Here is a 22,378-nt window from a genome sequence, read left to right as displayed (position 1 = left end):
CTCTTCCACTGGAAGGTCTGGAATGTTCTGCAGGGATAGGCTGGAAAACCAGAGACCCTCACACTCAATGACTGGAATAGAAGAGCATACATAGGCCATGAAACACAGACATGAGGCACTTAAGAAGCATGAACAAGTAGTAGTCCACAGAACCCCTCATTACACACTCAGTCTTTGTATAGCTCACTCTCCTGGGTCATTTAATGAACCCAGATGCATAAACTTGTTAAAGTAGAATCCTTCACCTAGAATACATTACTCCCTACTTGTAATACATTAGATGCCAAGAATCTATAATTCACAATACTTAAGCCCTAAAGGCTGATTCCTCCAACAGTTTCTCTCCTTGCATGATTAATGGCTATCCCATTTCTTTGGCTCTTGTTAAAATAACATTGTTAATATATTTTGCTGAATTTCTGCTGAAGTGTTTGTCCCATACACAGACAAACGTAAGAATAATCAAAGTCAATCCTACATCTGTTACTTTGATTCCTTGTGTTTGTCCTTTTCTGATTAATACATTTTTCTGTTCCTAATAATCTCAAGTCTCCTTAGCACTGCCTTTTAGAGCTCAAGTAAAGCAAGTTTATATGACTGACATTGTTTTGTTTTGTTTTGTTTTGTTTTGTTTTTGGAGACAGTCTCACAAGTAATCTGGCTAGCCTTGAACTTGTGATATAATCCAGCCTGGCCTTAAATTTGTGATCCTTCTGGTTCAGCCTCCCAAAACCTGTTATTCCAGTTGTTTCCCACCATGCCCAGGTAGAAACTTTTTAGCATTTATCTCAACAGATTATTCTTAAATAAAAGATATACTTTTCCATTAATATCAGAATTAATTTAAATACAAAACACTACCATTTACCAATAAGTTATAGTCTTACTATAATGAGAGTGATTTGCTTTATCATTCTGATACAACTAGAATCCCTTTGCTTCATTCATTTCTTCCAACTGACAGATCTGCAATGCATGAATGTGAGCTAAACTCTTACGGCAACAGTGTTCTCCTGGCTTCTGGTAGGAAAGTGGCATTAGTTAGGTAATCAGAATTGTGACATATTTCCAATCAACAAGTGCTAACTGGTGTTTAACAAGCTTAAACAGAAGGACTAGACTTGGTGGTACTGGCAGGGCAAAAGATCTGAGACAGATTGGTTTGAACAAAGAAAAAAGAGCTATGCAAAACCCCTGAGACTGAATAAAGCATGGTTTTTTTTTTTTTTTTTTTTTTTTTTTTTTAAGGATAAAATAAAATAGATCAGTGTCACTAGACTACAGAGGGAGAGAAACAGAGCAAGACAAGTTTACAGAGATTAAAGAGACCAACAAGAAAAAATTATTGGGGCTGGGGGTTTAGCTCAGCGGTATAAGCGCCTGCCTTGCAAGCAGGCAGTTGTGAGTTCGATCCCTGGTACCAATAAAAAAACGAAAAAGACCAAAAAAAAAAAAAAAAAAGAAAAAGAAAAAATTACTGAAGCAACCTTTCAAACTACATTAAAATCATTTGTATCCAAACAGTAAGAAACTCTTAAAGGGCTATAAGGGGAGGAATGATATGACATAATGTGAGATTTTTCTAGGTTTTTGCAATAAACTTTAAGAGACAAAAAGTGAAAACAAGTGACTAGTTAGATGATCTTGAAAACATGAATGAATTTGCAAGCCACAAAAGCAATTAGGAACAGATTTAAAGACTTTCTAAATCTTTGGCTAACATTCAAGTTTGATAGCCTGTGAGACAATGAATGCACATTATTTAGGTATCAAGATTATCATGAAAATATCTGACAGTAAATTTTAAAACTTCCCATTATGTATTTGTTAACTTGAACTGAAACTTTAAAATACCAGTTTTAGGCTGGGGATTTAGCTCAGTGATATAAGCACTAGCCTGGCAAGTGTTGAGGTCATGAATTCAATCCTCATTACCAAAAATAAATAAATAAATTTTAAAATATCAGTTTCTTATTGACAATGTTTAATAAATCAATCAGTGATAACTAAGTTTAGAATTTTTGTGTGTGGGGGGTTGGTTGTTTTGTTTTGTTTTGTTTTGTTTTGTTTTTTGATACTGGGGATTGAACTCATGACCTCACACTTGCCAGGCAAGGGCTTATGCTGCTGAGCTAAATCCCCAGCCCCTAAGTTTAGAATTTTTAATCATAGCATATATATATCTAATAACCAGAAAGTTAATGTTTTATAAATTGGGATTAAAGATTTGAGAGAATTTTCTGTGAAAAATTAGGTATCCTACTCAATAATATAGAAATTAAACAAGATCCTTCTACTTACCTACTAGCAGTGCATGGCCTAAAATCTTATAGAATACATTCCTGTCCACCTCCAGCCCCCAGGTGCTGCCCAGGTCAAGGCCTCTGCTGAAAGACCTCCAAACAGTGCAACCCTGGATGTAGGAACCTGAACGGGAAAGAGTAAGGTGAAAATCACACCCAGCTCTCAAAGGCTTCTTGGATTTTGCGGGCCGTATCCAAAGCAAACTATGCCATAGCTAAAAATATCTTCCTCACAACAAGAAAACTCAAAACCTGAGTTGGAAGGGGCAATCAAATCAAGAGAATGGACAGCTCAGGTTAATAGCCCTTAAAGATAAACAGATTGATGTCTAAGGATCAAGTCTTAGAAAACGAAAATCATCTGAGAAAGACAAATAGGGCCAAACCACAAAAGAATCCTTGCTATCAGAATTTCCACCAGACCATCACCTTTAGCATAAATTCTTATTGCAAGATGGTAAGTGAGAGAGTAAGGACTGGGGAGAATAACATTTATGGATCAACTCTGATTTTTGAAAGCTGCATCTTGAAAAGATCATTATTGATCATTATCTCTTGAGCTATATCTTATAAACAAATTAATAACTTGTAAAGTAATAATATTCTTAACCCAAGGTAGACAGGGATTCCTATTCCAAATAGTTAGCAAAACCAAATGCTAGCCTGAAAATCATGACTCCCACATTCAAATATGGAAAGTTTATGATGTTAGAGGAAAAGTATCCTCTACAAAGCTAAAAGGAATCAAAATTTAGAAAATCATTTCCCTGGATCTAGTTTTATACCTCTGGTCCCTGAACTGGATTATGCAGTCCAGATTACTCAATGAATAAAGACTCCTTGAGCATCAACCATAATCAGACTGTACTCAATGACATTTGTCAGTGAGGGGCTACATATGTGGTGGTAGGTCCATAAAACGTGATGGGATGAGAAGTTTCTATCACTTGGCAACATGGCAGCAGTCAAAATGTGCTTCTGAGACTGGTGAGGAAAAAAAACTACTGTACTACCAGTAATATGAAAATACAACATATAAAAAAAATACCGCACATATAATTATGTAGACTACATAGCAGTTAATAATGATAAATGACTACTTAACTGGTTTATATGTTTTTTAGAGTATAGTCTTTCTACTTATAAAATTAAAAAGCCTTTAACAACAGTAGCTTATACACTTCATGTTTACCTCCTTTCTTGATTGCATCGACATTAAAAAAAAATTTGCTTACTCCACATATCAATGATGCATCTTAGATTTCACTACTGAGATGACTCCAGAATAATAAGCTGTGAATGTTTAAAATTCAGTTATGCAGGCTCAACTTTAAACACTAAAAATGATTTTTATTCACATTAAAATTGAAAAATACTGATGTTGAATATAACAGAAGTGTCCATCCACAAATCCCTCGAATCCAATATGTCCCTTGTTATGACCCGTAACTGCCTCACGGGAGAAGACTGAAAGTGAGCAGTTTTTGACCCCTTACCTCTCATTGCTCCCACTACCATGATGGAGCTCAAGTGCTTTTGGAAGGCTTGTCCCATGTCTTGGAACTGCACCCCCTTCAGCTGGACCCGGCTGGGCTCCTTTGTGAAAGACTGAATGATGACTCTGGCCCCCAGATCCCTGGATCCCAGCACCTTCTCGCTTTTGGAATACAAACAGTGCAGCAGATTACCTGAAACACAGAATGAAGCCCAGGGGACCTAGAGCAATGGAACATGCGTCTAGCCAAACCTCTCAGTTTAGAAGGCGCTTGCAGCACAGTGGAATTTCATTTGTACTTCTTTCATATAACAATCTTTTTACTTTGATTCCCTTCTCACAACTTGTACTACTACAGTGTTGGGACCTCAGGATCCACAGCATGTGCTGTGGACACAGGACATTTGGTGATGTGAAATAATCTCAGGATGAAGAAGAAATCATCTCCTGAACTGATTCTTTATTATTCATGTTAATGAGCTAAGGAAGTAGTAATTGTACAAAAACCATGTGTCATTCCACAGTAAATTTCAGAATCTAGTCATGTACTATTACTCCAGAAATGAATAAATACAAAGTAAATAAAGAGATGCTATATATTTGCATGCTTTATCATTTGGGTCAGTAATCTATGTCATATTTAAATGGCCAGGTTTCATAAGATTTAGCCAGCTTGTTCCAGGCTTCAGTCCTATACAGAAAGCTAAGCGACTTATTTTGAGTCTACTGTAGCTACATTTAAGATTTATTATGAAATCAAGAATGTTTTCCATTAGGAGCTAAAAGATTTTTTTTTACTTTTTTATGTTTAAAAAGAAATATAGAAAAAAGGATAGAAATAATACAGAATTTCAAAACAATAAGAAATTGATCCTAGTTAATATATTGCATATTGTTATCTTAGAAATAGTTGTTCAGGTTATAAGATTTAGGCATAAAAAATGATAAAACAATCAAACAATGACAGCACAAATTTTGATGAACTAACAAGAATTAGTACTATATTTATCTTGTACATGTATACATACATACAATTATATATGTATAGCTACGTACATATAATTTTTTCTTCCATTTCCCCTTTTCCCTATCAATGCTAACAGATGTCTAATAGCTTAAACCTTAAAATGGATAAGGTAGTGCACGTTATAATCTCAATATGGGAGGCTGAGGCAAGAGGATCAGTGCAAATTCAAGGCCTGCCAGCCTGGGCTACACAGTGAGTTCAAGGCCAGCCTGAACTACAGAGTAAGACCCTATCTAAAAAACAAAGAAATAAATTTTTAAAAACTGAAATCCAAAAGAGTATTTTCACTGACTCCATGATCAAATTCAATGTTCTACAAAGTATGATCTGAGAAAACCTGTATGAGAGTCATCAGCTAACATGAATAGTATGCAAATCTCACATTGGCAAAATCGTTAAATTTAATGGTTAATCCATTATAACCCGTTGTTAGTGAGATTATCTTTTACAGAATGGCATATATGTGAGTCATGACTTGAATAGAGGAAGATGAGGTCAAAATCTCCACATTCAACCCCATTATACCTACATGAAAATATTACACAAAATTTAACATTTTTACTTTTTCCTGAGCTTCAGACACTACTAGACATCTGTAGCATGCTGCTGGCCTGCCATCTCTATTTCAACATGCACAAATTTAAATGCCTGATCATCACTCTCCCACCCCAAAACATGTTCCTCTTCCCATCTCAGTAAATAGCCTCATCATACATCCAGAGATCATGCCTGGAAGTCATCCTTGACACCCAAGCCATCCTGGATCACAGTTGACAAATGATGTCTTCACCACATGTGAAAACCTCATAATCTACAGCCTGGGAAACCAAAATATATCCTACTAAACTAACCATCCCTGAAATCGATGTTTAATAGGTACATCAGTGTGATTCAGTGCCTGCTATTCTACTAGAAGATAAATGAACTTTTCCCATCATTTACCAAAAGTATGTGGTAGTTCACTCAAAAAACAAGCCCCAAATGGAGGGGGAGAGCAAGTCTAATCAATAGCAATGGACTCCTTGAGCCTATGATTCTGTCATTAGGGTGTTCTTGAAAATCCTAGAAGTCTAGAATCAAGGTTAAAATTTATATTTAACCTAGAAATGCAATTCAGCTCTCCAGTTTTTATTAACGGGATTTTTTCACCAGAAAAATAATTTATTATTTCTTTTGTCTTATTTCGATCTCTTTTACAAGTTTGTTAAAGTGAATAAGAGAATGAAGTGACAGTTTATCAAGAGCATCCTGAAAATTAGAGTATCATGGACAGTCAAAGGCTAAGATCCTATTCTGTTTTGAAGGAAGTCAGCCCTCGTGTTATCGTGTATCATAAAAAAACAGTTTTTTTCATTCATGAGACTTTCTAACAAAATATCTCTGTACCTTCTGCAACATTGGTCTTCTCGCATGAAGCAAGAAATTTCCTCCTCTCTTGAGTAAGATTTCCTTTTATGGTAATACTCCTGCTGAGCAAAGCCACTGTGGCCTTTAAAATATGGTGCTTTCCAGCCAACCAATTCTCTGAGTAGTCATGAGAATATCTGAAAAAAAAAGGAAAGAGAAAAAGAAGGTATGCCTGAGGATATCACTCCAAATCGTAGGAATCATAAGTCATAAGACTATTTCAATCCTACCTTTGGAATTTACTTCTTTAGAAACTCAAATACCAAAGATTGAGTGAACTATGCTGAGAAGTACATAAAAACTTAAAAATATGGTGATTATTGCACTGACCACTTGCTACAAAATAGAGTTCAAGAGCCTCACAAATTACCTATGAATTCTACATCTTCAAATCACTTCAAACTTTATACCTTTCTTATCAAAATATCTAGCATTTTAATGTAAAAATACATCATCCGAAGACAGATGTCCAGACTGCAATACAGTTCAGATCTTGTCTTCTTCCTTGTAACTGAGCCAAACTGACAATGTATACCTCAGCGGTGCCCGAAGGTGGAGGTCTGCATGGTGCACAGTCTCCACAATGACAATCTCTTCTCGTAGGCTGGCGCCTCCAACCCCTGTACTACTGACAATGAGAACTTCATCCCCTGAATGCCAGTCCACAGCATCTTCCAGAGCCAACACTGTGTCTCCAGCACGGCCAACTGCTCGAAGGTGGGTGACAGTTATTTCTGGTACAGAACCTACAGCAGCATAAAGAAAACACGCTTAGACATTTTAATAATAAGAATGTGAGGTTATACAAAGAATTCTTTGAAAGCAAATCTGGGAACATAAACTTCATTAAGAGCTCTAAGTATCATTTTTGACTAGTTGTCATTCTAGTTTATGACAGGTTTAGAGAGGCGACGCTATTTTTCTCATCTATAAAAGTGATACAGCACAGAATAGTGAGGTGTAAAAAAACACATTTAGATCTGCCTTAATACTAAATTTAGATTTGAGCCACAAGTTCCTTAGAGTAACATATGTGTCAAAAAATAGGATGAATGTTTAAATTATTAAAAAAATTATTCCAGTAAGGCATGTGGCAGTGAATCTTTAGAATACTCCTTGCTTATAACACCCTTATCCCATCATTCTTGCCACTTTCTGAAGCAGTTCTGGAAGCTTCTATTGTGCCTTTAGTTGTGCTGTTGTGATAAATACTTATGAAACATATAGCTTGAATCTTGCAGCATAATAGACCTTTGATATATTAGTTGTTTTGCTTTCTTTCTTACATCACATTTTGTATTGAGGATGATATTTTATTACTTCTTTCTTATTCCAAAAAGAAAAAAAGTGGTAGACTCTGATATAGAAGTCTATAACTAATTTCCCACAAGTGGACATTAACCAACCTTACAAATCAAATCAAATCAGAATGGAAAATTTTGAAATGGTTGCCCTAAATCTGCATGTCTTAAGTGATCCCTTCAAACTTTAAAACTAGGTATATCTAGGACAGAATTGTCAAACAAACACAAAGAGAAACTCGGAGACTCTAGATACCTTGGTGTGTGTCATACTCTGGCGTACCTATCTGACTGTTATGCACGCTGGTTGCTAGCTATGTGAGACTGAAGGCCATTTGCTTCAGTTTACTAGGAGCTATTCCAGCAAGGGTCAAGATAAACGTTCTAAGGCATTATCTAAAGCAATATTTCAGCAAACACATGGCTTTCTCCCCACTTCTTCCTCTACCCTCAGTGCATTTCCTTCCCACCTTGTAATAGATCATAATTTACCAGCTCACAGCAAATTCCTGTCCTCCCTTGTTGCACTAAAGTAATAAAGTTCAGATTTCTAACTACAAGGTGGCCCACAATAAATCATTTTCAAATTATTTTAAACTTTCCTCTTTATTTGTCTGTGTGTGTGCAGGCACTTGTACCAATAATGTTGTTCTAGGGTTAGAAAGGTCTGTGGGTTAATGATATAATTTTTGAAGCTTACTCAGGCAATAATTTTATTTTTTTAAATTTTTACAGAGTTCAAAATTTCTAATTATAGGGCAGGTGAAAATTAAGACATAAATCATCCCAAAAGAAAATAATTTTAATTTTATTCCATGTTCATATATCTTAACCTTTGGTAACAATAAAATGAAACAAAACTTATTTATATGTATACACATATGTATGAATTTTTCTGACCTTTTTTAATTGTCTATATAGAAAAATCTTTACCAAGCATAAAAAGATTCAAAGACAAAACAGTATCAAACTCTGATCAGTTGTTTACGTACCTAGTCAGTATGTAATAATTATGTTATCTACCAACATGCAAGCTACATATGGCAGAACCAACAGTAACTATAACAAACATTTTTCAACTAATCATTCTTATGGTCAAGTCAGAATGAATGAAAAAAATCACAGGTCTTGAAGTGCATGTTTGATTTACATCCTTTTTGTATGTTGGCAGAGCCTCTAGAAAGCCATAATTTATCTGATAACATTCACTCTCACCACAAAAATTACATCTCTCCACATAAAACTAAATGACAGTCTCAGAGGTTTCATGAGTGTGAGCCTCTTATGTCCAACCACATAATAGATACTGACATGTGGGTGACTTTCCATCATATCAAAATCCAGATATTTAGTAATTGTGACAGCCACATGAGAGAGATTCTCTGAAAACAGCTGTTATTTTTCTGATAATCCCTGTTACATTCTTTTTTTAAAACATTCACTAATTTTGTCCTTTCCTGTGTACCCTGCTGTCTGGTTTCACCTATCCTTCCAGTACACGGCTCAAGCCCTACCTCTGCCACCTGTTCCATCAAATGTCACTAGCTTCCTCCTTAAAATGCTAATTTTTCAACTTTTCCTCCAGAGCCTGTAGTGATGTGTGATCTTTACTAGAGCAGAAGCTAAAGGTACAGATGGGATTTAAGCATGTCAAGTTCTCTGGACAACTACAGAGCCATTTCTTTGAGTTCCTTTGCCCAAGAAAAGAAACTTATACAAAGACGCAGACAAACAAGAAGATGACATGGCATCTGTCTGAGCTACTGGCCCTCTCCTGACCACATGGACCAGACCAGCCCTCAAGGAAGAGCATGAAGAAACTCACCAAATAACTTTTGTACCTTATGCTCCTCTATCTAGGATTCTCCTATCCAGCTTTGCTCCATCTCGTAGAATGAGATTTAACTTGATAAGGAAGCTTATAACCCCTCCTGACTAAGCAAATTGTATATCATAATCCATCATCTCATCATGTCTCCCTCCTTTCTACACTAACTGTGGGAGCTGGAGGGTTCATACTGGGACATTTCTGCCATCACTACTAAAATACCTACAAGCTGAGCGGGCTGAGGGGGACTCTGAGAGACTTATAGTTACATATCTATAATCAGCACCATATATTTCAGCCCTAATCTTCCTCCAATTATTACTGTGTATATATACACAGGGGTCTCTACTGGAAAATATGGTTTACAGTTAAATTTTTTAAAATGTATTACAGTAAAAGACACATTACAAACAATGACATAGCTGTGTTCAGAGCAAGGGAGAGCATTTTGATGGGGTAACAATACATCTTTTACTATATTAAAGATTTTTTACTTAAACATTTAGTGTACCCTTGGAATGCCTCTCATTTGGTGTGTGCTTAGTCACCTTATTTACTACTTCTGGCACCATGTGACTTCTCCAACTCAAGACAACAATGAAAAGTTAATGTTTTGAATCAATTCAGGACACTAAGGCAGTCATGACAGTGCAACTAAAGATGCATAAAAGAGAACTTAAAGAATTGCTTCAGAAAGTGGTAAGAATAAGTGATTCTGAAGCAAAGAAAATAGTATCTTGAAGTTGATTTAATGTTCACTGTAATAATTTTTATATTTAAGCATAAGCTGTATTTTTCTATCAGACCTCTTACCTCACAAATTTGTGTCATGAATGCAGAGCCACCACTGTATTTCTGCTACATATGTCACAATGTTTAATATGACCCAGGACTCATAATTACATTCAACTGCTTTAATTTATTTTAAATATTATCTTTAGACAATCACTTTAATTGAAGCTAAATCCCATTAGATACTCAAGTAAGTGTGTATCCAATATGTAAAAATATCCAATATGTAAACAGCACACACACACAATGCAAACATTTTCTGAGAATGTCAAATGAACCCAGCCTATGTTAAGTAACTTGCCTCTGATGGAAGAGCTGATTTTGCTTTGCTTTGCTTGCTTTTCCTTTTTATTTTTATTTAAGTAACAGAGTATATGAATAAGAAACAAAAATTCTTCAAGAATAAGGATAATGAGATAGCAGAACCGGTTGTTGACCAGGTCTGAACCCAGGACCAGAGATCTAGATAAGTGGGTAGTTCCTAGCCTCCAAAAATAAGTGTATATTAATTATACCAAAATTAGTTTTGGATTCTCCAAAATTACATGTGATAGATGTTATATATGCCATGCAAGGTGGACTAAATGTCGCCTCTGATGAAGGGAGCCCTGCACACAAGGGAAATGTGGGATATTTTTCTTCCTAGGACTCTTGAAACCTAGGTCAGGCAGCTCCTTTCCTCTCTTAACTACAAATTTTTAAAAAGACATAAAAATACAATTTGAAAAGCTCAATAATTTGTAACTATGCCAAAATGACAATAGGCTATGCCCTTAACTTGTAATTTAATAGAATGTTTAACCACATTGTGCTTTCAATGTTTGTTAACCAACAAACTGTTCATTTACTCCCACTAATGACTTCTACTCATAATTGTATTTCCTACAAACTATTATTCAAGCATTTCGGTATCATTCATCCATAATTACACAGTCCTAGAAAATCATTCTTACCAAATGGGCATGGAAAGAAAAAGTAATGTTTGTGGGCTGACACACTTTAAAATCACTAATTGTCCTATTTTTTCTGTAAGACTTAAGTCTTTATTCCAAGTGAATAACTGCCAAGACCTTTCCAAATAATTAGAAAGGACGGAGGAAGGAAGAGAGAGAGGAAAAGATAGGAGGGAGAGAAGGATGACTTCATTAAAATAATATTCACATCATAATGGAAATAGAAAGGAACTCACAAAACAAATAGAAACATTGTTCTCAAATATACACAGATTATTTCTTCCTTATGTGGAAATACAGCTTCTCCAAAAGAAGGGGGACAGAGCAGTCGTCTGGCTGTGCAGATCAGCTAGCCGCTTTCACAGCTGAGCAGCACAAACTTCTGCACTGTGATTAAAGGAACTGAGCAAACTACTCCCATTCTTAAAAGGCCTCCATTGTTCTTGGGGAATAGGGTTTAGACTAAACCCACCCCCAGGTACTGGATGGCACAATGAACCATATTTCTATAAAGGTATCAAAGAAGAGCTATTTTCTGGGTTTATGCAACTGGAGATTTAAATGTTTGCTTCTTTGATTTAAAATAAGTGACTGAGAAGAAAAAGTACACTGTAAGGTAAGCAGAAACATCAGGGCTTTTCAAGCTCCAATAAGGATCTTCGGATGCTGTACTGAGCACCAGGCTTACACCACCAGAGTTTGGGAGGGAATATCCTTCAGGAGTGGTGCAAAGCCCTTGTGGTAGACCTAAGGCTCCCATGGAATACCTTTAATATCCACTTGCATTCACCATGCCAAAAATATATAGAAATTTAGATACCTTTTTCATTAGATAGCTAACCATTTTGATAATCATCACTAAGATTCATGCTTTGGAGTAACAGTGATAAGAAAAACGGTTAATTTAAAACACCAATTTATTTTTGAAAAGATGAAAAAAGTATAATACTGAAAGTATAAATTATTATAGAGGCAAAAAAAGATAATAAAATCACTCCAATCTTAACAATTAATCTGTCTTTTCTATCTTTCCTGTCTTATGTGTTAACAAAATTTCATGTTTATATGAAAATTCTATAATTCTGTATATATTCTTTTCCTCTTTTTACGTTCACTAGAGAATAATTTATTGCAACTCAGCTTCAGTGCAAGACTCCTATGTAAAAATGTGTGACACTCCTGCTTACCCTATCAGAGTACTGCCTTCCTTCTGTAGCTTTGTAGAACTCTTCTGTCAAATATTTCAGATACTGGAATCTCTCCTTCGGGAATCTGCTTTGTCTTTCAGGCTTTGATTTTTGTTTCTAACTCTCCGCACTCACTAGTGAGGCCCTCTCTGCTATCTTGCTCTGACACTGCCTGATAGCTGCTATCTTGTTCTGCACCATAGTTTTCATCTTTTTGTCTATTTTCTCACCTTTTTTCTTTCACCGTTACACCTTCTCTCTAGGAGTGTTATAAGGCTTGGTGTGTGCAGAGCCATAGGGGACACCTACGAATGGTAGCCTTCTATTTGGAGAGTCCCTAGTGGTAGAGCTTTCTTAGGTAGATCCCAGGTAGAACTCATAATTCATATGGTGACACTATTACTATCTGAGCTGGCTCTTCCTCCTTACTGATGAAGGGTCATGGTAATATAAACATGCTAATATAAGCTTAAGCTTTCTACCTTCTTCAGAGATTTACACTTTACTTCCTGTAGCTCTAAACTATAAGAATGATCTGGAGGAAGGGTAGAAGCCTAGGAAGAAAGGGAATAAGTTACAGGATGGTGGAGGGGAAACCTGGTTGGCCTTGTTACTTTTGTGTGAGATGCTTAACTGTGTTCACTACTGGATAGGGAGAGGCTCTTATCAGTCTTCTTGACTAAAGGTTCAAAGAGGTCATGTGTGTCACCCAATATGCCCAAAAGCTCACCTGATATGTTTCTAGATCATTTATACCCAACATGGCACCAAAGCTAAACTTTTTAAGCTCCATTTTCTCCAACATTTAACCTGGCCCAGTTGCCAGAGTTATGAGCCCCAGCTTCCACCCACAACCAGTCTTTTAGAAATAGAGCCTGCATTAGCCCTCTCACCCATGAGCTTGAAGTGTTTGGCTACCTCAAGATAGTAATCTAAGAGAACCAGCCTCCCTTCAAACCCTCAATCCATCTGATGGCAGGGGCACATCAAGTCCCCTCCAATGACTTGCTGTTCAGAAATCTGATTTTGATTGTGTTTTGTGGCACTTTGCTGGAATCAAGGAATGTGTGAAATTCTAAGGCGTCTTGGTGGTTACCACAAGGCTGAGGCTGCATGCTGTGGATGCTCCATGGCTCTGCCCCAAGTTTGCTGCTGACACCACTGCCATCTGGAGCAAAAGCCAGTGCTGGGAGGACCGCTGCCTCTGATAAGCCACAGCGACCCAAATTTGTGAGAGGGGAGAGGGAAAGTACACACTTGTGGAGATCTCTATATCTAGGGCAGGTGGAACACAATACACACCCCATTGTTTTTGTGAATTTCCTTTGTTTACCATAGTGAGTTGCAATTCTGGGGATCTGAAATCTGATATAAAGTCAAGGTGACATCAGAGCTGCTGCTTCCAGAATCTCAGAAAAATCCAAGTCTTTGCCTTTTTCAGCTTCTGACAACTGTATGTAGCTTTTGACTTGCACCTCTTCCTTCGTCTTTAAATCACATCACTCTTATCTGCATTTCATCATGATTAGCCTCCTTGACTAGCTCCTCTTGCACCCTTTTTATACAGTCCAATGCTATTATAGTAATCCAGGATAATCTCCTCATTCAAAATCTTTAATTGCATCTGCACAGTCCCTTTTGCCAAATAAGGTAGCAGTCATGGGTTATGGGGATCAGGTTATGAGCATATTTAAGGAGAATCTTTCAGCCTACTAAAATTGTCTTGCTGAATAGTGTGAAGAAAATGAGTAGCTACTGGTAAGAAGATATAATTAACTTATAAGCTATATCAGAGCAAATTCTAGGTTGCTTAGAGGTCAGCAATATTTTCCTAGAAAGAAACAGACATTAGAGTTTGGGATGTACTGGCCATTTGACCTGCGCCATAACTTAGTTCTGCCACTATAGTATAGAGTAGGCTTGGTTAATACCAAAAGAAATGGGCATTTTTATGTTTCAAAAAAAAATTTGTTTATAAAAGCAACATAATTAATTAGATCCAGTCCATGAGCCATAGTTTACTGATCCTGGTTAAAGACACAAATGTTAAAAGAAAAATGCTAACGTACAAATAAGTAAATAGTATAGTTTTTTCTACATAATTTCTAAATGTAAAACCAAAAGTAATAATCATGAAAGAAAAATGTGAAAATTGGCTGTTGTAGAGATCAGAGAATTCCATTAAAATACTGAAATATAAATTGGGGGCAAAATAAGCTTTTTCAAGAATGGTACAAAGGGAACCATAAAGAGTAAAGCCCCACTGAAAACCCAAAAATAATCTTAAAAGTTTACCATTGGGAAGATAGTTCCAGAAAGAGTGTCTTCCTTATGTCTTTCATAGGAAAAGCCAGCTATGTGCATGCAAAACAGAAGCACCCTAAGTGTATCTTAAACTCGTGAAGAGGATTGAATAAACTTTAGTTACCTCCCATTCTGGGCAGTAGTTTCATCACCTTCAAAATGAAAGTAAAATCCATCTTTCCTACTTCAGAGGGTTGTTGTGAAAGTTGGATGAGAAGAAATAATGGGAATCGGCTTTGAATATTATAAAATGCCAGGATCTAGGTAAAATCCAGTTTTAATAAATGCTGAATATAATACTCAATTTAATGATATTCTTTCCTCATGACCAGGCTCTGAAATAGTTTTGCTTTGATGATACATGGGAAATAATGCTCTTTGAAGGAAAAAAAAAAAAAACACAAGTCTCTGCCTGTGTAACTTTCCATTTACTTAACAAACTTGAACTTCTTTCGGTACTCAAAAATGTAAAAAAAAAAAATTAAATACTGAACTATAATAACCAATTAATAAACAAAAAGGAGTTTATTCCTGGAGATTTGGGCTAAAGAAGTAGGAAAAGAAGACAGAAGATATAGGCAGGTATCTAAAATGATGCATTATAGCTATAGTAGAAATTTGTGTTTTATTGTAAGAACAATAGAAAGCCACTGAAGAGTTTTGAGCAATAGAATGATGCAAACAGATTTGAAATTTTTAAAGATGACCTTGACATCAAGGTAAAGAGTGAATTAGAGAGGGGCAAGAGTGTTAAAGTAAGAGATAAATTAAAAGCTTACACAATAGTCCAGATACAAGTTGAAAGTATCATAAACTAAGGAAACAAAAATGAAAATAAAGAGACATATATAGGTTTATGAATTGCCCAGAAATTGAAATAAACAAGACTTAGTGGTGAACAAAATATGAGGAATAAGAAAACATGAGATATCAAGAATAACAATCATTTTTCTGGCAAACAGATTATTGGAAAACAATAGACAGTTATCATTCTTTTTAGAACAATAATGAAATAATTTCATCAAATCTGACCCATAGACACTTAGTAACAATGAAAGTAATAAATATTTACTGAGTAGTTGTTTGACATTTGCCATTATGCTAACTACTCTGTAATATTTTATGTTACACATAAAATAGTAAAAATATTTCACATCACCTCTATTTTATAGATACGGAAACTGAAATTCAATTTTTGAAGGTATAGATGGAACTAGGACCCATGTAGTCTACTTTTAGAGCCCAGGTGCCTAACGCTCCACCCAGAGACAGACTCCTCTGCTGAGCAAAGTCAAGTTCATCTAGAGAAAATAAATTTAGCCACATATTAGAGGAAAAAGAAAACTATAGAGTTTTTCAGAGGGAGCGATGGATCTTGGAGCTAGTTATTTTCCCTTGAGAAGCTTTGGGTCAAGACAAAAGGCTTTATATCATTCTGGATTATACGTTCAAGATCAATGCAGAGTCAGTTTTATAAAATAGGGCCTACTTTAGTAACTGTGAAGTTCAATTTCATGAGTCAACGTGACTGCATTGAAGAGTCCCCAGACAACTGGCCAAACATTATTCTGAGTAGGTCTCTAAGGTTGTTTCTGGAGGAAATTAGCATTTAAGTTGGTAAGACTAAAGCAGATCTCTCTCTGTAATATGGGTAGACCTTGTACAATGAAAGATCTGAACAGAACATATACATGGATAAGGGCATTTCTTTCTGACTCCTTGAATTTCTGGTCTTCTTATTCAGACTGAAGTATTAGCTCTTCTAGTTTCTCCAGTCTACCTGCTTGCCTTCTGTGACTTATGCTATCACTTATCCTGGTTCTCAAGTCTTGAACTTGGACAAGAAACTACACAGTGTTTTTCTTATTTCCCTTCGTTGGCTTCAGGTCTCTCTCTCTCTCTCTCTCTCTCTCTCTCTCTCTCCTCTCTCCTCATTCCTTCCTCTCCCTTTTTGTTGTTTCGCTAGAGAATATCAATTAATATATTCATTAATGTTTATTAACTCATAATAATGTAGTCAAAATAAATTAGGAGAATAAGTACAGAACTATACTTAGAGACTATTTTTACTACTGATTCTAATAAGATTGAGACTTGATAAGGAAGTGGTTCATAGTCTTTTAAAACAATCATGTTCTAATTTGAGAAATACCTTCCCAAGTTTTTGCACATCTAAATATTCTTCTATAATATTAATATTTATACTATGGCAATAGCTCTGCTTTTGTTATAAAATAGAAATTTTCTTATCACCAATAGGCTTAGTTCTCCTCCCCTACTCCACTGCCTCAGTTCCACAAAGAGAAATTGTGTTGCCATTGATTGATTTTTATAGTCAATCCAGGGAATGGAAAATCCATTAGGTGAGACAAAGAAATGGTCTTCATTTTAATTCTCTCCCTCTCACAAGGATAGGAAAAAGATCCTGGCAGTAGCTGCTTATAATACGCCCTCTAATTTACAAAGGCAACTAGACCAGCTCTCTCTGGAGCATTGTGGCAAGTTTTCTCTCTTCCCTTCTTAGTCTAGTTGGTGTGTTGAACTTCCTGCTTCTTAAGTGGTAAAGTCCATATTTTGTTCATGATCTTAAAGTGAAAAAGGAAGCAAGCTACTCATCTTTTCATTCATAGCTTACTCAGGAATCTGTGATTTGGGGTACCATAGCTTAATAGCAATTGTCTTTTTGTGTTAGAATCAAATCCTAATAATACTGCTGCCTTTTCTGGCCATTGCTCTGTATGCCAATATTTCCGAAATCCTGAATCCTCTAATTAAAACTATTTTAACATCATCCCCACATTTTTCACACTTTCAAACATATCTAGAAAAAATTATGTTATTACATACTTTTTAATCTAAATATACCACTAATGCTGGCTTTTTTTTCTAATGAAATGGTTGATCGAACTTTTCCTAGCCAAATAAAACAAGTTTAAAATATATTAGAATAAGCAATCTACTTAAATCACATTAACTTGAATATCTAATATTAGTAAAATAGTAAAAATTTTCAAATGTTTAATAAGCAGACAAGCCACTTTTTAGTTTCCTGATCTCTTTTATTCTGGTTAAATAAACCTCTTATTTTAAGAAATGCTGCACCCCCAGGCTGTGTAACTCCAGCTGGTTGTTCACATCCTGCTTTAGCGAGGCCTTCCTGACTCTTTCTGGGCTTCAGAGCTGTACTTTCCCAGTCACAGACAGTGACCCAAAGAGCTTATGGTTTAAGTAGAGCCAAACTCAATCACAAGGCTTTGCTCAATCTTTTCATTCAATTAACCATGAAACAACAAGCCTCAAAAGTCTCCAAAGCCTACTATGATTCCAGGCACAATTCTGGAAAACAGAGATCTGAATTAGAAGACAAAACAGACAAAAAAAGGAAAATCTTTGCATAATGATGTATATATTCTGCTCGAAGGAATATCAGAATATATCCCCAAAAAATGACAAAAAAGCCAAACATAATGTATTACAGAATGGTAAATCCATCCAAGAAATGGGGAAGAAAAAAAAGGATGTGAAATATGGTGAGGGGAACACTGAGATTTTCTTAGAAGTCAAGTGACCACTGGGGGACCACACTGTCTTGTATCTGGAGCAGAAGGCCCTGTTTTTACCTCTGTAAGGGAAGAGCTGAGCTGAAAAAGAAGCCAGCTCAGGGAAGAGCAGAACCAAGAGCTGCAGAGAAGCAGTCATAACAACTTCATTAGAGCACCTGGACGCAGCTGCGCCTCCAGTTTTTTCAGTTATATGAGGCAATCAATGCCCTTATTTTTTGTTTGAATTGGATTTTCTGTCACTTGCAACCAAAATGACCTACCTAATGCCAGTACTTTCAAGTATATATAGAAACTAGAAATACCTTACAATGTGTTTCTAAGTGGAGTTCCTGCTGTACTTGGATTATTGAATAGCTAGAACTCATTTCTAATTAGCAATATACATTTGCATAGAAACATTTAGAATTAAAGACCTTAGAAACAGTATGTTCATTTAAACGTGTTTAAGCAAGTCTCACAAAGTGTGGGTTCTACTTTTAATTTAAGGGACCTTTCCTTATAGATTATTTTAAAGTAACTTTTTCTCAAATTTTTAACAGTTATGCTTCAGCCATTTGACACGGAATGATGGTATTTTAGAACATTTGATGCGTTATTGGATACAATACAAAAAATCTACCTTACATTTTGTTAGTGATGTTGGTTAAGTTTGGAAAGAATGCAGCTAAGAAGCAAGGGATTGGTTTTAAATTTTTCTAATCTTTTATTCTTCCCCTCTATTTAATCTTTTTTTCCAATCTCTAAATACAAACAATACAAAAATATAACAAAAAGAAAAAAATCTAACAAAGCCACAATGGCTCTCCTGGGAAACCAACTTCCCTTTCAGTGCCCTTCCACATAGGTAATAGGTGAGGAGAGCGTCTGCTCTCATAGAGCCAAATCAGACAAGCAGGGAGATGAGAAGGACCTCTTTTTGGGAGAAAGCCTTAAAAAGGTGGGGAGCCGACATGTCCTTGGGTTTCAGAAGCTAATGTAACTCTGCCATCTTAGCCATTTTGGAACCAGACCTCACCCATGCTTATATGGGTGACAGAAAGACGAGACTCATCAGTCTGGGTGAGCTGGCCTCCTAAAGAGAGAGAGCGGAAAGTAATTCTTTTCATATGAGCAAAGAAAGAAGGCTTCATAAGTGTAATCACAGAGCTGTCTATAAAAAAAGGAGATGGGCTTCTTTCTTCTGTTTTGAATGTTTTTATTTATACCATATTGGTGAAGCTGTTCATGCTTCTCTGAGTAGGGGAAAGAATTTTACAGAGCGTGTATCCAGAGAAGAGAACGGGGCGTGGAAGAGATTGTAAGCTCCTCCAGACCAAGTAGATTCTAAGAAACATTGCTTTGCTTGAATTAACTTTTCAGTGCCCCACCCAAGACCAACCCTGAGGTAGAAGCTAAGGGCCTGCAAATCTATCCAGAGTTCCCCACTGGGAAACCATAGTGCAACAGCCTCCGACAAGGCTTGAATTGTTCCATGCAGGAATCTAAAGAGAAAATCAGCAGTCAGCCAATATTACCTACAGTGGCAGCAATGCTCACCAAAGGCCACAGCTAAGTGACAAGCTTGTTAAAATACTTGCCTGACCTCTTCTCCTTCCCAGACACCAAGAGAATATAAAATGGGAAGGACGGGAGGAAGAATGGAGGAGCAGACACCACACCTACTATTCCAAGTGCCTTAAGCTAGTGAGATGGAAATGGAAATGTTAAATTAACATGAGACTGCAGTGTTAAAATGGATTAAATATGACTGTCCTTTTAAATATGTGCAGTTAACTAGGAAGCTATGTGAGACCCTTTGTCAAAGGATGGGTAAAAAGATCCAGGGGAATATGCATGAAGATAGTGACCACAGAAAAGGAAGTTTATTCTCCCTAGTGTATTTGCAGAGCCCTTTGGCAGATCCACACACAGCACACCAACTTATTTCCCCTGAAATCCCAGGTAGTACCCTGTGTGATAAATGCTAGAGAAGAACACAGTATCTCTTCAACACTGAACTAAGGAAATCTACAATCCCTGGAGAAGAAGGATAAAAACTGTAATATATATTAGAAAGCTACGTTCCACAAGACCCTTCAAGAAACAAAGCTGTTAAAATTCTGGAAAACTTTGAAATTTTAAATAGAATCAGAGCAATGTTTTCAACAATTTTTAAATGTCTTCTGCTATTTGATAGAATCCTTCTATGTTCTAAGCTCTGTACTAGGAATGAATGGATATCTTTATTTATCTGACCCCACACACCTGTTTTATTCAGCCCAAATGATAAATTATTTCAACTTCACATACTGACTCTATATAACAGTAGATACAGTACTACATTTGAGTATTTCTGCATCTTAGTTTCGGTCAGCTGGGAATAGGAAAGGAGTGAAAAAGGTGACATAAATATAGGATAATCATAGTGTTTTGTCCCCCTGGGAGTCATATACCCTAAGCATGCAGGTAAATCAAGTGAACTTTGGGTGGCCTTCCCAGATTATTTTTTTTAAAAAGCACAGACCTGCTTTCCCTGGTTGTAGAAAACAGAACATCTTGTGAACCCTGGAAATGTCAATGGCCATACAGAAGAAGTCCATACAGAGTAGGAGAGTAACGCAATCTTAAGCAGACATAAACAGTGGTAAGAATGAATCCTATGCTTTTGGAATGCTGGAGGTTCTCGTGTGCAAGGCCAGTTCCTCCATGCCCATCCTGTGACTTGTTTACAAAACTTCCATTTATTTTGCCTCATCTTGTTTTCATTGGGCTTCTGTCCCTTAAAACCAAACTAAGTTTCTATTATAACTCAAGAGAGTAAGAAACAAAGAGAAAATTTATGTTCAAGAAGAAACAGGTAAAGAGAAAAGACAAAAGGAGATGTGATGGGTAGACAGGAGCCCAGCCTACAAATGATGGATCACATGACGAAAGAACGGAGATCTAAAAGGTATGTTGTTGATAGAGAGGAACTGCTATGAAATGAAAACGGGTGCTAGAAACTTTCATCTTATATCAGAGGACAGGCTCTGTAGGAAATGTCTGAGTTTGATCAGTCTTGGGCAACTAAGAAATCATGTACAAGAAGGCTCTGGACTCCACTAAAGAACCTTATACACTTGTGGAAAGTTGGGTTACAGCCTGCTTCTGATCACAAACTTAACAGTGAAACTGTTACTTTTTTCAAATAAAATGTTATTTTGAAGTCAGATATACAATAAAGACAAAAGCAATGAATTCATTAGTTGAGCAACTCAAGTTTTTGTTGTTTGACACTACTCCCCAATCCCTCACTGTTTGCAGAATCCCTGAAGCCCCACCAGGACCCATTTGAATTTTGCAGAGCACACTGTTACACACAGCCTACTCCACACACACCAAATCACACTTAAACACAGTCCAACACTCTTTAGAAACTGCAGTGATATGACATAATGCAGTGCTTGTAAACAGCATGGAACTGAAAAACACTTTGTACTTATGGAAGGAAAACAAATCACATGTAAACTTGCTTATTAGGTCCTTTTTATTTATTTCCACTAAATGTGTATGTTCATAGCAATCGCACTGCTACTTTCCTTAATCATGCTCCACATACAGAAATTTCCATTGACATTTAATGCCCGTATCTTATAGTTCCTTGAAAAGGACAAATAAGTCCAGTCAAGGCCACAAGACTGCTTTTCTCCCATGAAACTGTCAGCCAAATTTCTCAGAGAGGGACTGGAAATGAAATGAGAGACATTGATAAATTTCCCTGCTGAACAATCAATAAAAGCCCCACCATCCTGCTCAGACTCCCACTGTGGAAGCAAGAGCCATAATTACATTGTCAAAAATTCAAGTTGCCCCAGCTGACAGCGACCCCCTTGCAAAGTGACAAGTGATTGACACTCAGTTCACATTGGTGAAGCTAGCTAGATTGGCATGTGGTGTAGCCAAGGCAAAAGGCAAGAATGAAATTTCCTTATTGATCCCATCCACCCAAACCCCAGGCCACCTTAGAAGGAATCCTGAGATACTTTGGTCATACCAGCATATCATAGGGAGCAGGTGATGGGACTTACTAAGCAATCTGAACTCCACCTGAGGTTTAGAACACACCCTGTTGAGATGCACTCCCAGACAAAGAAAGTGGGGATGGTGGTGCAGGTGTGTGTGTGTGTGTGTGTGTGTGTGTGTGTGTGCGTGTGTAGGTGTGTATACATAAATCCATGAATGTATGAGTTTTTCTGCATG

At 36.6% G+C, this 22,378-nt stretch overlaps 1 protein-coding gene and 1 long non-coding RNA gene across 4 annotated transcripts in view; one reads left to right on the top strand and one right to left on the bottom strand.

Annotated features, from left to right (window-relative positions):
- The window catches only part of LOC134472117 (uncharacterized), a 51,097-nt gene extending 41,497 nt beyond the window's left edge, over positions 1-9,600 (top strand). The window contains exons 3-4 of the long non-coding RNA XR_010041980.1: positions 6,836-6,949; positions 9,119-9,600. This is a non-coding gene — a long non-coding RNA (uncharacterized LOC134472117). The remainder of the gene's footprint in view (positions 1-6,835; positions 6,950-9,118) is intronic.
- The window catches only part of Pkhd1 (PKHD1 ciliary IPT domain containing fibrocystin/polyductin), a 472,244-nt gene that overhangs the window by 288,737 nt on the left and 161,129 nt on the right, over positions 1-22,378 (bottom strand). For all 3 annotated transcript variants that reach the window (XM_063233114.1, XM_063233116.1, XM_063233115.1), the window contains exons 38-41: positions 6,768-6,978; positions 6,212-6,369; positions 3,800-3,991; positions 2,302-2,427 (exon numbers count right to left, since the gene is read on the bottom strand). In XM_063233114.1, the coding sequence (XP_063089184.1) occupies positions 2,302-2,427; positions 3,800-3,991; positions 6,212-6,369; positions 6,768-6,978 (687 nt within the window). The remainder of the gene's footprint in view (positions 1-2,301; positions 2,428-3,799; positions 3,992-6,211; positions 6,370-6,767; positions 6,979-22,378) is intronic.

The sequence above is a fragment of the Cavia porcellus genome, unplaced genomic scaffold, assembly GCF_034190915.1.
Source record: "Cavia porcellus strain 051 isolate PalLab524CR breed Dunkin Hartley unplaced genomic scaffold, mCavPor4.1 scaffold_22, whole genome shotgun sequence".
NCBI classification, from domain to species: Eukaryota; Metazoa; Chordata; class Mammalia; order Rodentia; family Caviidae; genus Cavia; species Cavia porcellus.
The sequence above is the reverse complement of the archived record's forward strand: the minus strand, read 5'-3'. Positions and strand labels throughout refer to the sequence as shown.